Source organism: Mobula hypostoma, chromosome 29 (assembly GCF_963921235.1).
Source record: "Mobula hypostoma chromosome 29, sMobHyp1.1, whole genome shotgun sequence".
Taxonomy (NCBI): domain Eukaryota; kingdom Metazoa; phylum Chordata; class Chondrichthyes; order Myliobatiformes; family Myliobatidae; genus Mobula; species Mobula hypostoma.
The window spans coordinates 19102850-19116938 of record NC_086125.1 but is presented as its reverse complement, the minus strand read 5'-3'; the positions used below and the strand labels follow the sequence as shown (position 1 = coordinate 19116938).

Genomic DNA, 14089 nt, shown 5'->3' with positions numbered 1-14089 from the left:
ATCCTCTTTTCAGACACCACCGTCAGAGAGTCCAGTTCCATCCCCACAACATCACTGGCCTTACGGATGAGTTTGTTGATTCTGTTGGTGTCAGCTACGTACAATAGGATTGTTATTTTGTTTTTGATTGTGTTTTTGAGTTAGTGTCTTTTTCTTAATGCTGCATCAGATCCACAGTAACAGAGAATACTCTGCTCACTCTCTCTCTTTCACACTATCTATCTATTTGCCACTTTTCTCCTCCCTCTCTCTCGTTCATTACTAACCTGCTCACCCTCATCCCATTCTTTCTCGACTCTCCTCCCGGGAAGTTGTCAGTGTAGGATGAGGAATGAAACTCCAAAGTCATGCTGACATCTGCGCGCTGCCTGTCCCTTTAAGAGCGGCAGCTTTGTTTTTCTGCTGAGTCACTCTGGAGCCGGGCGCTGCGGGCGCCTCACTCTCGCGATCTTTGGTCGGACTATAAGTAGGAGGAGGGGGCGAGTTAGCGGACCACTGGCCGTCGGAGTATCGCGGAGTTCGGTTGGGACGGTCCCGGTCAAGGTCTGGAATGCAGTTTTGTCCCTTTATTTTTCTGCACCGTTATTTATTTTTCAGATTTGCATTTTTTTATATAAAGCTTCCTATGTTGACTTGCAATTGTCCTTTATATTTGCAAAGTTTTATTTATTGGTTTTATTGTCCTTGAATACACTGCCGAGGGTATTGTGGTGCATAGTATCCCCGTTCAAATGGAGCTGTAACAAAGAGTACCACGTGTGCCGTAAATCGCCTGCTAAAGGCTTATTTTCAAAACTGTGTTGTTTAACCTGCTCGTATTTCTGATACAAGTAATGGGGCTGGGCCTTAATCTTTGCAACCTGAATTAATGTTCTTCACGAATTCGCTCCCTGCTGCTTTTGCAACATTTTAAATCCGTTCTAAGTAACGTATTCAAGTGTATCCATCGTATCGAAGTCTCTGCGGTTTGAAATTCCTATTTGCGGTGTTTAACTTGCTACACTGTATCGAATCGAGTACGCCAGACATCAAAGTGAAAGCAGTTTAAGCTTCGAACCCGGCCATTGCTAGATATTTCGGTGTATAACTTAATGAGCCGAAGTTTAATCCTTGTGTTAGGTTAAACTTTTTTTTTATGGAGGATTCAAGACCTGCTGTGCAATTTGTGTACTGTCGTCAGCATGATAGGCTTTAGGGTTGCGTAGAAATTAAGCACATCTCTTTTATCTCTGAATTTATGATCCCCTTCAAATTCTGACACTTTAAAAACCGGGTTCTCATGCTTGGGTGGCGGGTGGAAGTTTAGCAATTTGCATTTTCCCACTTGTAATTATGTTCTAGTTAACTGAATTAGTATTATCTTTAAATGTTAGATCTGGGTGCGATCTACTTTGTGGGAAAATTTGCATAGACGTTGATTAACGTGCTCATTTTTTTTTGGCTTAACCACAAGGAAATAGTGCTTTCTGAATCCTTTCATTCTTAACTAAGATTGCTGGGGCACCCTATTTGGTGGACTTAACTGTTTACTGGTGTACCAGTGTAGTCTGTGTCCAACAATTTTTTTGGACTTTGTGGTCACTGCAGAATATTTTAGACAGTTCTTTAAAGCTCCTGATTATTTACCTTAATCCAAAGAATCTCTCATAAATTTGTAGTTAATGCCACGCTTGATAATTGGGGACTGTTTTAATAAAACCTAGTACCTGATTACAAATTTTCAATCTCCATGCCAAGTTTGCTGTCGATGAGTCTATAAATAATACAAGTTGATGAGAAAAACCAATTGTATATCTAAATAATCCATTGCTTTTTTATAACTTTGAAATTAACTAAGTCACCTTTCAATATTTCTACTATACAGCTTATCTAGTATACTTGCAGACTCAACATGCTGTGCACATTGACTTGGTTGTGATTAGTGTAACCAAAACTGGGAACTAATGCTGGTAGTATTTCTCCATTTCCCATGGTGAAAAAAGTGAGTTCAGCTTTGGGTTATGACTCAGATAAATCCTGTGTAATTAGTGTTGGATGGTGTTGACTCCAGTTGGGTTTCTGGAATGTTCTTTTCAGCTATAACACAATCTATTTCAAGTATCCCAGAAGTTGCTTAGAACAGCCCATAGTGCAGTTCAAAAGTTGGCTTTAGTTTGCATTAATACTGGGCATCTTCTTTACAGCAACTGTACAAGATGGCAGCTGGAAATGCTAAAATTGGTCATCCTGCCCCTGATTTCACAGCCAAGGCTGTGATGCCCAATGGAGAATTCAAGGATTTGACTCTATCCAGTTACAAAGGTAAGGTGGTTTAAGTGTCCTTTTACAGCCTTAAATGTTCACTGTTCAGTTTCAAAATACCAGTTTTGCCTTGCCTATACGGTGATCAGACTTGTCCAAGAATAGTTTAAATCCAGTTGTAGCTATTGACTATTATTAGTTCAATTGGTTTCTTGAACAGTGTATTCTGAAGTACGAGTAGTGAGGCAAAGTTCTTAAAACTATTTGTCATCCTTTGGCCAGGATAGCACGAAGTCTTGGTTCAGTGCACTTCCCACACTTTTGTCAATTGAAAACCAATTAATCCATAACTTATTAGATGCATTTTGGGATAGTGGGATGCAGATGCCCCTACCAAAGGTGCAAGGTGCTCCTTCGCTCTGTCAGCCTGTATGCAGGGCATCCTTGGGCAAAGTGTGGACACATCAGGGTCACTTGAAGACATGGGAGCTGGTAGTGCATATCACAGTTCCTGGTTATGTGACCACTGATGCCAGGCAGGCAATCTGAAGAGAATTGATAATGGCTGGGGTCGTCTGTCTTGTAAAGACACTGCCCCAGAAGGCAATGGTGAGCCAGTTCCATTTGTATGAAAATGCCAAGGACCATCAGTCATGGAAAGATGTGTCCATCCACATCATATGAAAATGGCAAATTACAAACAGTTAATTGACCCTTCTGGCCCAGTGAACCTGTGCTGCCCAGTTACACCCATGTGACTTGACAACTTCTACATCTCCACATCTGTAGAACGTGGGAGGAAAGCATGCATCTAGAGGAAACCCATATGGTCACTGGAGCATTAACACACTTGCAAGCAGCATTTGGAGCTACACAGTGTACTGTGCTGCCTCTATCTTAATTACCAGCTTTGCTATTGAGGGCTACAGTTGTCATTTCCCATGTTTGTCAATGAAACCTTGGGCTAGGATCACTGTAGTATAGATCCTGATGTAGTGTAGATCCTGTCCATGAGATGTGACTATCAGGATATGCTGGCTTTAAAAAAGCCCTGTTTGGGTTGGCTCAGGTTGGCTATTTGTAGGTTTTTATTGTGGTGGCAAGTAGGGCACTTCATGAATTGTAATCCATAAAAATATTAGATTGAGGAGCAGTCTGGAATTGGACTGGTGGCTAAAGGGAAGAGGACTAAGGACAGGGCTTCTAGAAAAATTGCTAGCAGCAAAGCCCTCAAGGTTGCCAAATCCATAGCTCCCTTGGCTGAAGCACATCGTCCCTGGTGGCTAAAATCCACTGTTTTTATAGCATGTAGTGCTTTGTCATTGTTGCACAACACAAAGGGTTCTTTGCCTTAAGTCAATCAACCTCTGCTAGTCCCCTTTGCCAACATATCCCTAAACATTTCCTATCCGTGTCCTACTCAGTCTTTTAAATGTTGTAATCCTCTAGCAGATAATTATCTTCTGGAGAGAACCTGCCTGTTGGGTTGCCTTTAAATTCCCCTTGCTTAAAACTATACTTTTTAGCTATAGACTTTCATACTGGTGGTGGTGGTGGGGGGGGGTAGGGTGCAAGAAGAAATTAACAATTGTTTACGCACAGATTTTCAGAGCATCCCCTCAACCTCCTTGCTCCGTGGAAATTTTGTCCAGTCTCAAACTTGAGCACACCGGTCCCAGCAGCATCCTTGTGAATCTCCTCAGTGTCCTCCAGCTTGATCGCATCCGCTTTCAAGTATGGCAGTTGGAACTATGCGCAATATTCATGTCTTGTACATCTGTAACAATGTGCCAGTCATTGTTCTTAAATTCTTGTCCTTTGGCAGACATTAAGTGGTCACTTGACTAGGTACCTTCTTTACCAAATAGTGGCCACGGAGTATGTTCATTGTTCTCTGCTGCTCCTCTGCACATCACATGCGGTTATTTCCAATACTGTTGCCTTTGTCAGCTTGAACCAGTCTGTCATTCCCCTGACCTCATTAACAAGGTGTTGCTGCTCACTGGAATTTTTTTTTGCACCACTCTGTAAATGCTAGTCTGTGAAAATCCCAGAAATCAGCTTCTAAGATGCCCAAATCACCCTGTCTGGCACCAACAATTGCTCCAGTCAGTCACATGAATCACATTTTACCCTCATCCCGATTGGTCTGAACAATTGAACCTCTTGACCATGTCTATGTGCTTTTGTTCATTGAGATGCTGCTATATGATTGGGTGTTTGATATTTGCGAGTGTACCTAATAGCGACCACTTGAGTGTATATGCCTCCATCTTGTCTACCTGTATTGCCAGTTCTGGGGGAATTGCACCTGTACCCTTGGATCTCTGTTCTACAACTCCTTGGGGCACTGTTATTTTACTGTCCTATCTTGGTTTGATGTCACAGACACATAATCATTGGCATTAAATTCTGTCTGCTATTCTTTGGCCCACTTTCCCAGATTCAGATCTTGCCGCAACCTTGAATTATTGTTCAGAAAGTGGGCACACTTTCTACAATAAAGTGACAGGAACTGAACAATAATTCAAGGTTGCGGCAAGATCTGAATCTGGGAAAGTGGGCCAAAGAATAGCAGAGAAGGTGTAGAGAATATTTACTAGGATGCTGTCTGGGCTAAAGTGCTCTGAAAAGTTGTGAGCAAGGCTTCTTTGAAGTGAAGGTGTGATAGGTGACTTGGTAGAGGCAGAGAATGGACATCCAAAGTGGCCTCTCAGAGTGGAGGAGACTAATGAGAGGACATGATAAGCTGTTTGGAGAAAAACAGAAGGGATGTCAGGTTTTGTGGAACACTGCCAAGGCTGTTGGTAGAGGCCGATATATTTGGGGCATTTGAGAGCCTATGAGATGCAGAGATAGAAAAATGGAGGTTTATGTGGGAGGGAAGGGTTAGATTGGTCCTGAAGGCCAAAGATCAGCATAACATGGACTGCAGGGCCTGTTCTATTCATGATTGTCCACCACACTGGTTCTGATGTATCTGCGCACTTTTTCATGCCACCTACATGCTCATAAATCTTGAATGTGATAGTCCCATGTGATGCACTGGCATAGGCCTCAAGTTTGGGGTGAGATTACTGCTGCCACCCTCTGACTTCAGCGTCAGCTTTGCATGCAGTTGAACCTTGCTCAATCTGCATGCGATTCCTCCTTTTTGAGGAGCTGTTCAGGAGGTTTGTCAACAGGGTGATAATCATGGACTTTTAACAAGGTACTGCATTGTAAACTAGCCTAGATCTCATGGGATTCAGGGTGAGCTAGCAATGGATACAAAATTTACTTGGAAGGAGAAAGGGGTGTGATAGTTGCTTTAAATTGTGCAATTAACCATGTGCAGAACCATGCTGACCATTCTAAAATGACTTACTGGCTGAATAAACTGAGCATAGCAATGCTTTCAGGTGGAGTATTAACCCAAAGCAATGTTCTGTCCACTTCCATTCACAGATCCTGCCTGACCTGCTGTGTTCTTTCCACATCTTATTTTTCACTCCAGATTCTGCCATCTGCAGTCTTGTCTCGATGGTTGATGTTTGCAATTAGTTTCAATTCTCTGGCGAGCAGGAAATTGCATCAAGTGAAAAAACAGATATACACTTTGAAGCTGGCTGCTGGCCCATCAAGTCTATGCTAATCAAGCACCCACTTAATCATTCTCTCCACATTCCTGTTTCCCAGTTTCTACCATTTGCGTAGATTCTGGACATAGCTGGACTACCATCTTGATATCTAGAACCTGGGAGGCAAGTGGAGCAGCTGAGGAAGCTGTTGATGTACCTACATGATATAGATACCATAAGGTTGGGATTGAAGTCTAATCATTGGTGCAGTGTAACAAGTGTGTAGCTGTGTGTAGCTTTGTTAAAATCAAAACTTAAACCGAACAACTAGAGAGACTCGGACCATGCACATCCCTTTGGGCACAAGGGTTGCCTGAGGTTGATTGTGGAACCTCCTTACCAATAGGTTCGCTGGTTCATGTGGCTGTGCTCAGTTTGAAGGTTTGACCAGACCTGGCAGATGTGGAACTGATCTTGAGTCAGGACCTAGCCAGTAGAGGGAACATATCCACAAAGGACAAGAAGTTGTTTATTGGAACACTATCAGGTGAAGGTCTAAAGCAGGATGGGTCCTGACAATATCTTGGGAGCAAGCAAACAAACTTGAGGAATTTGTCTGAAGCAGGGGTAGCACTGAATATCAATGACCAGTGCAGAGAATGGCATCAATATGTGGGTAGACTGCTTTTGTCTGAAGATTGCCAACTATGGTTATAAAGCTACTTGAGTAGACTTTTAGTTTGGGAAAACTTCCTGTGTGGGTGCTCATGTGGGGCAAGTGTTTAATTTAGAGGAGTGTAGCTGTAGCAACGCCCAGTATAGGTACTTTTACACAGTACAGCAGGAAAAATAACATTGGCAAGTAATGGTGATGACTAATTTTTCTCCTTTAGATCAGTGGTATGGAAAGGGAAACTTTTGCTGTGAGTTGGGAAGGGAATAGTTCCTCAGTGCAGAAGTATTTGTATAGAATCCAGTTTATAATCAGATGTTAAGTTTGTGGTAGCAGTAAATGCAAAGACATTGCTAACTACAAAAATGCACTGGGGAAAACTTCCATTATCTTTTAACAAACAGTTGACTTTGATTTCCCAAAACCAACTCAGTTACGACAAATTATTTGGCTCTTCCACAATCCAGTGCAAAATTCTCAAATCTGTCCTTTATGCCAGCTAGTAAATGTATTGAGATGTACAGTAGTGTGGTGGTTGGCATGCCAGGTTCAATTTCTGCTACTGAGGTTCTCCACATAACCACATGGGTTTCCTCCAGGTGCTTGGGTTTCCTCCGGGTGCTCGGGTTTCCCTCCCACATTCCAGATGACTGGTTAGTAGATAAACTGGTCCCTTGCATGTATTTGTGTGGCATAGACTTGCAGCCATCCCGTACCTCGGAAAACTCAAGGGCAGCATCTTTTCACCAGAGGTACTTGGTTGGGCAGCATCCCCAGGAAAAATTTTTTTGGGGGTTTTGGGAGATGTCTGCATTTAGTTGTCACTAGTTCCATGTAACTGCTCAGTCAAAAACATGGAACTGGCCTGTGGTTCACATCTGCACCAATCCCTATCAATTCCATTTTCCAGCAGGCAGCCTTCAATGACAAGGTGCTTTGAGTGTTCACTCTTATTTGAATGACAATAGAATGAATTGTTCCAAATTTGTCTGTTGCACCCTGCACACTTACATGGTTCTTGGCCAATGCATTTCACCTAATGCATGTGATTCTTGCATATTCATGGCAAACTATTCTTGAATGGGATTTTCTTTAGCACAAACTTGCACTTGAGATTTTCATCAGTGATCCAAGAGGTTAGAAAGATTGTGTAACGCTGATCACCTTTTCACCCTAGGAAAGTATGTCGTCGTGTTCTTCTATCCACTGGACTTTACCTTTGTGTGCCCCACTGAGATCATTGCATTCAGTGACAGAGCAGATGACTTTCGCAAGATAAACTGTGAAGTTATTGGTGCCTCCACGGATTCCCACTTCAGCCACTTAGCCTGGTAAGGCTTTTTAAATTTTGTTAGGGTTTTTGTGTGCAGTCAGGAACTTGGGGTTATCTTTGACATTATTTTAAAAACTGGGGAATGGCTTCTATGAAATGTTGAAACATGATGGTAATTCCATTTCTCGCCCCAGGTTTTCCAATTTTTGTGGCTAAAGATGTTTCTGACACTTATAAATTGAACTTTATGTACCACTTCCTAAAAACAAGCCTGCCATAAGTTTGTGGCTGTCTTCCTAGGTTGGTGAACTCCACCCAGTGTGACTGTTTGACTGGATAGTGCAGCCTCCATCAGCTCCACAACCCGAAGTCAATGCTGACCTGTTTGCACATTCTTTGTGACAGTGGGCTTCCCCATGCCTCATTTGCCCCACTGCTCCAAGGATGTGCTTGCAGGTTGGTAAGCTAATTGATCCACTTTGTTAGCTGTGTTCAGGAAGCATTCCTGGTGATATGCAGAGAAGCCATACTAGATCTGGTACAAGGCAATGGACTTGATCAGGTTTCTTGGGGAGGGGTGAACATTTGAGAGACAGATGACGACAATTCCTTGTCCTTGCACAAGATCATGGCTGATCTAGCTGTGTACTCATCTCCACCTACCTGCCTTTTTTCCATAACCCTTATTTCCTCTACTATGCAACCTTGTCTTGCATATTCACTGAGGTAGTCTCCACTGCTTCATTGGGCAGAAAATTCCACATTCATCACTCTCGGAAAGCAGTTCCTCTTCATCTCCATCCTAAATCTGCTCCCCTGAATCGTGATGCTATTCCCTTAGCCTTGGACAGATAGGAACAGAAGATATAGAAAGTAATGTTGCGGGGGGGGGGGGTAAATTACGATGCTTTTGGCAGGAACTTGGGAGAATAATTTGGGAACAAATTTATTTTGGGAGGGAATGCACAATGGAAATGTTACCTTGGAGAATGTGAAGACATTTTAGCATATTAACCTGTTCTGCATGTCAATGGGTAAGCCTCTGGGGATAGAAGGTACCCCAGGTTACTATAGGAATGGAGGGAAGAGGTTGCTCTATCTTTGGCTTTTGTCCTTGCTGGCCACTGGAAGGTTGGGAGGTGGCAAATATTTATTCAAGAAAGGTAATGTGTATAATCCTGAATTGTAGACCTGTGAGTCTTCAGTGGTGGGCAAACTATTGGACAGGATGCTTGGAGATAGGACTTGATGTTTTGGAGAAGCATAGCCTGATTAGGGTCAGTTATTACAGTTGAGAGCAGATTGTGCTCGAGTCTGATTGAAGTTGTCAAGAAAGTGACAGAAGTTGAAGGTAGTGGTGTATGTGGATTTTAGTAAGGTGTTTGTTTCTCTATTGTAGGCTTATTCAGAGTGTCAGGAAACATGGGATTCAGAGAAGCCTGGCTGCATAGATTCAAAATGGGCTTGCCTACAGGAGGCAGATTAACAGAGCATATTTTGCCTGGAGTTTGGTGACCAGTGGCATCTCTTGTGGGACCCCTACTCGTTGTTTCATCTGCAAACTTCTACTTCCTCAATCCACTTTTTAAAAAAAAATCCAGAGGTTGATGGTGTTGTACAGTGTAGAAGGTTGTCATAGATTACAATGGGATATTGAGGTTGCTGGGCTAAGGCAATTTACCAGAATGCTGATTAGAGCATTCATTGGACTGATGGATAGAGCAAGATGAGGCTTTTCCTTTTGTTGAGGTGAACAAGTTAAGATAATGGATAGCCAATGACATTTTAACAAGGGTGGAAATGATACAAGGGGATACTGTAAGGTGATCAATGTTAGATTTTATGGTGGGTGCCTGGAATGTACTGCTGCGGGTTGTGGTAAAGACATTTAAGAGACTCTTAGACACATGGATGAAGGAGAATGGAGGATATGTGGGAGGGAGTGTTTTGGGGTGGAGATGTCTCCTCCAAAGGAGGTGTAAGGTACTCCACTCCACGAGCTTACAGGTCACCTTGGGCAAGGAGTAGCTCCTGCTTAGCTGCTGATCAAGTTGTGTGAAGGAATGGGAGCAGGTGGTGCATGTCCTGGTTATGTGACCACTGATGCAGGGTAGATTTCTGAAGAGTATTGATGGTGGGATCACCTGTCTTGTAAAGACACTGCCCAGAAGAAGGCATTGGCAAACAATTTCTGCCAAAATTTGCCAAGAACAATCATGCTCATGGAAAGACCATGATTGCCCATGACATACAACCACAGCATGTAACAAATGAACAATATAGGGGGAAAGGTTAGATTGATTTTGGAGTGGGTTTAAAAAGTTGGGGTAATATCATTAGTGCAAAAATGCTTGAAGTTTAGCATTGCCTCTGAGCTAAAGAAGCAGTTTTTCTGCAGATGACTAGTTAAGTTGTAATCTATGGGTTGTTTACACAAACTCTGCAGGTTTAACTTGTTTCAAGACAATTTCACCTAAGCTTACAAAAAACAGATCTGCATGAATAATGGCATTCATTCCAGGAAACTTGCTGGGGGAAACGATGGTGTATTTCTAACTGGATATTCAAGTTTCCCAGCCAGCACACTTTCAAAGCTATTTTGAATACATTTTTAGGATCAACACACCTCGGAAACAAGGTGGTCTTGGCCACATGAATGTCCCACTGGTTGCTGACTTGACACATTCCATCTCCAAAGACTATGGTGTTCTAAAGGAAGATGAAGGCATTTCCTACAGGTCAGTGAATAATTGAGTAGAATTCAGGGTCTTGACTCTCCCTCGCTTTATGGGTTGATTCTGCAACACAAGGATTTTGAACACTGGGCCACTCGTGGCAGTGGTTTGTAAACCATATGTAAAAAGCTTGAAATGACTGTTACATATTAAGGTACAGAAACTGTTTTACATGTCATTACTCCCTCATCAGTACATGGAGGTAGAAAGGGACCAATAACAATACAGAATAAAGTGTTACTTGAAACGCAGTGCAGGCAAACAAGGTGCAAGGCCATTATGGGGATATTGAAATTCACTCCAGCCTGTTGTACCCAGGGACCGTTCAGTGATCTTCGGACTTGTAAATGTTTCCATACAAGACGATGGGCATTTGTCCCATTGAGTTTGTCATAGCAAACAAAGATGAGAGTTGATGTTTGAAGTAACAATTTATTTTTTTTAAAAAAAGCTAGTGTACAAGGAGGCCAGTCAAAATTGAATTTGGTACAGCTTTTGTATTTAATATTACCAGTATACCTGAACATTGATAAGAATGGTTATTACAGAAAGACTTACTACAGAATAAAATGAGGTCTAACAGTAAAGCCAATATTCTGTTACAGCAGTGCATACTATAACAATGAAGTTCCTGAAACATAGACATTTTCATGGCTGTATTCCATGTCTGGGCTTGAAGGCATTGTCTGCAGTTCCTTGTCGCACATTAGCACAATCTATATTCCTGTTTACTAGTCAGTAGACCTCACTTTTTCCCTGTGAGATGTCAGTCAGTAATTCCATTTTCAGTAACCCTGTCATAAAGTCCCCTTAGATTCTACTACCTCTGCAGTCTGCAAGACATGCTGGTTAGTAGGTTAACTGATCTAGTTACCAGTTAGCCTGCCAACTGACCAGCATGTCTATCATGTGGGAGGAAAGTCTGTACGAATCAAGCATCCATTACATTAATTCTGTTTCCTCTCCATGTTCCTATAAATTGAGCCTGATTCTACCACTTGTCCATGGTAGGGGCAATTAATTGAACTTATCAGCCCAATGCCTTTCCCATGAGGAAAGGGAGCATTTGGAAGCTAGTGGTCATGGAGAAGATGAAAATGCATATGACCTTCTGTCTTCCATCCAGTAAAACCAGTGTCCAGACAGTTGCTGTTTCACTGGTGTACATAAGCAACTACTGGTTTCAACTTGCTCAGTTTAATTGAGCTTTCTACCACTTTCCCTGCCTCTCTCCTGCATTTTAATGTGTGATTCTTTTTGTATTCAAGAGGACTCTTCATTATTGATGAGAAAGGAATCTTGCGTCAGATCACAATCAATGACCTTCCAGTTGGTCGATCTGTGGATGAGACACTGAGGCTGGTACAAGCTTTCCAGTTCACTGACAAACATGGAGAAGGTAATACAATGCTGCTGGGCAAATAATCTTAGTCCTGGGAATTTCCCAGATTATGAATCTGATGTGCAGAAGTCTCAGTTTATGCATTTTTCCCCAAGAACTGTTCATAGTCAATGACTGTATTCAGAATGGATTACTTGTGAATACATATAAAGATTGGCTTCATTTGTCAGGTGTACATTTAAACATGGTGAAATGTATCTTCTGCATCAATGACCAACAGTCTGAGGATGTGCTGGAGGGCAGCATGCTTCTGGCACCAATGCCTACAATTTATTATCTTACTTGTGTCTTTGGAATGTGGGAGGAAACTAGAGAAACCCTTGAGGTTATAGGAACAATTTAGTCAGTGGTGGGCATTAAATTCTGTAAAAGCATAGCACGAACCACTATGCCACCATGCTGCCCTTGTTTCTGATCTTACAGAAACAGCTGCTCAAGATAGTCCTCCAAACCTGTGAACAGCCTGTTTGCCACTTTGCCTTGCTGACCTGTAGCTTCTATTCAGTGCTAGTATTGGCTTGTGTACTGTGATGCTCAGTTATTCAACAAGCATTGACACTTAACTTCAACTAAAACCTTGGGCAACACATAAAAATTGCTGGTGGAACGCAGCAGGCCAGGCAGCATCTGTAGGAAGAGGTACAGTCAACATTTCGTGCCGAGACCCTTCATTAGGACTAACTGAAAGAAGAGATAGTAAGAGATTTGAAAGTGGGAGGGGGGTGGGGAGATCCAAAATGATAGGAGAAGACAGGAGGGGGAGGGATGGAGCCAAGAGCTGGAAAGTTGATTGGCAAAAGGGATATGAGAGGATCATGGGACAGAAGGCCCAGGGAGAAAGAAAGGGGGAGGGGGGAAGCCCAGAGGATGGGCAAGGGGTATAGTGAGGGAGAAAAAGAAAAAAAAAAGGGATGGGACATTAACAGAAGTTAGGGAAGTCGATATTCATGCCATCAGGTTGGAGACTACCCAGACAGAATATAAGGTGTTGTTCCGCCAACCTGAGTGTGGCTTCATCTTGACAGTAGAGGAGGCCGTGGATAGATATATCAGAATGGGACGTGGGATTAAAATGTGTGGCCACTTGGAGCTCCTGCTTTCTCTAGCAGACAGAGCGTAGGTGTTCAGCAAAACGGTCTCCCAGCCTGTGTCAGATCTCGCCAATATATAGAAGGCTGCATCGGGAGCACAGGATGCAGTATATCACCCCAGCCGACTCACAGGTGAAGTGTCGCCTCACCTGGAAGGACTGTCTGGGGCCCTGAATGGTGGTGAGGGAGGAAGTGTAAGTTTTTTGTGGCACTTGTTCCACTTTGGGCATTAAGTTTATAGTTCAAGGCACCATTTTGTAATATACCAACCTGTAACATGGAGACCCTAGTAATGTGATATATGTCCTTGGATACTAATGCCCACCAGGAGTTCTTAGAAATGCAGATATTAACTCCAGTCTGTTATTCCAGCCTTTATCTAAAACAAATGTACAATAAAAATTCTTACTAAATCTTAACATCTAGTTTTTTTTCCCCCCAGTTTGCCCTGCAGGATGGAAGCCTGGCAGTGACACCATCAAGCCTGATGTGCAAGGCAGCAAAAAGTACTTTGAACAACAGGCCTAGGCTCCAACATTATGGACCAGATCTAAGCACTGAATGTTGTATTTTTGTTAATGTAAAGATTTTCTCACAGGATCAGTTTGGTATTTGTCCACATCTGTGCTGCAAGTAACAAGGTCCAGACAAACTCCTGTAAATGTTTTTTTTACTGTCAGAATAAAACAAGATTGAAAGCTGATTAGTTTCTGTATTCTTTGTACTGGTATGAACTGGAATTTACTGCCCAAAAGGGTGAAAGGAAAGCTTGCCTCATTGTAAGCTTTATTCAAGTGACTTTCCACTGGTAGTTCATTTCATTAATGGCTACTGGATTGTGAAATGGTGATCAAAATGAAACTGGTATATGGACCCTGTCACAATTTTGCTCTGGACTTGACTCTCAAAATGCTGCTGCAAAGTAGCTGAACCGGCTGCTTCCTGATTTCAACCCTGAAGGGTAGAGTTATCAACACTTAACATTCAGAGTGCAATGTTTTATGTAAACCTTCCTGAAACATCAGGTTTGACAGACAAATACATGTTTCCTTCTACTGACTGGTGTTTGACATGAGAAATGCTGTGCTCCAAGCATTTGTCTGGCCTTATTGGT

At 42.4% G+C, this 14089-nt stretch overlaps 1 protein-coding gene across 1 annotated transcript; it reads left to right on the top strand.

Annotated features, from left to right (window-relative positions):
* Window positions 1-400: 400 nt before the first annotated feature.
* On the top strand, window positions 401-13678 carry LOC134339426 (peroxiredoxin-1-like). Its single transcript, XM_063035914.1, has 6 exons — window positions 401-543; window positions 2184-2301; window positions 7652-7805; window positions 10363-10485; window positions 11751-11881; window positions 13418-13678. Exons 2-6 carry the CDS (start codon window positions 2196-2198, stop codon window positions 13501-13503), a joined length of 600 nt encoding a protein of 199 aa, XP_062891984.1. The 5' UTR covers window positions 401-543; window positions 2184-2195; the 3' UTR covers window positions 13504-13678.
* Window positions 13679-14089: the final 411 nt, after the last annotated feature.

What these genes read in the sequence shown, in the direction of transcription:
- LOC134339426 (XM_063035914.1), top strand. Translation starts at nt 2,196, where the DNA reads ATGGCAGCTGGAAATGCTAAAATTGGTCATCCTGCCCCTGATTTCACA. An exon ending in GACTCTATCCAGTTACAAAG is followed by an intron (nt 2,302 to 7,651) that starts GTAAGGTGGTTT and finishes TTTTCACCCTAG; the next exon opens with GAAAGTATGTCGTCGTGTTC. An exon ending in CACTTCAGCCACTTAGCCTG is followed by an intron (nt 7,806 to 10,362) that starts GTAAGGCTTTTT and finishes ATACATTTTTAG; the next exon opens with GATCAACACACCTCGGAAAC.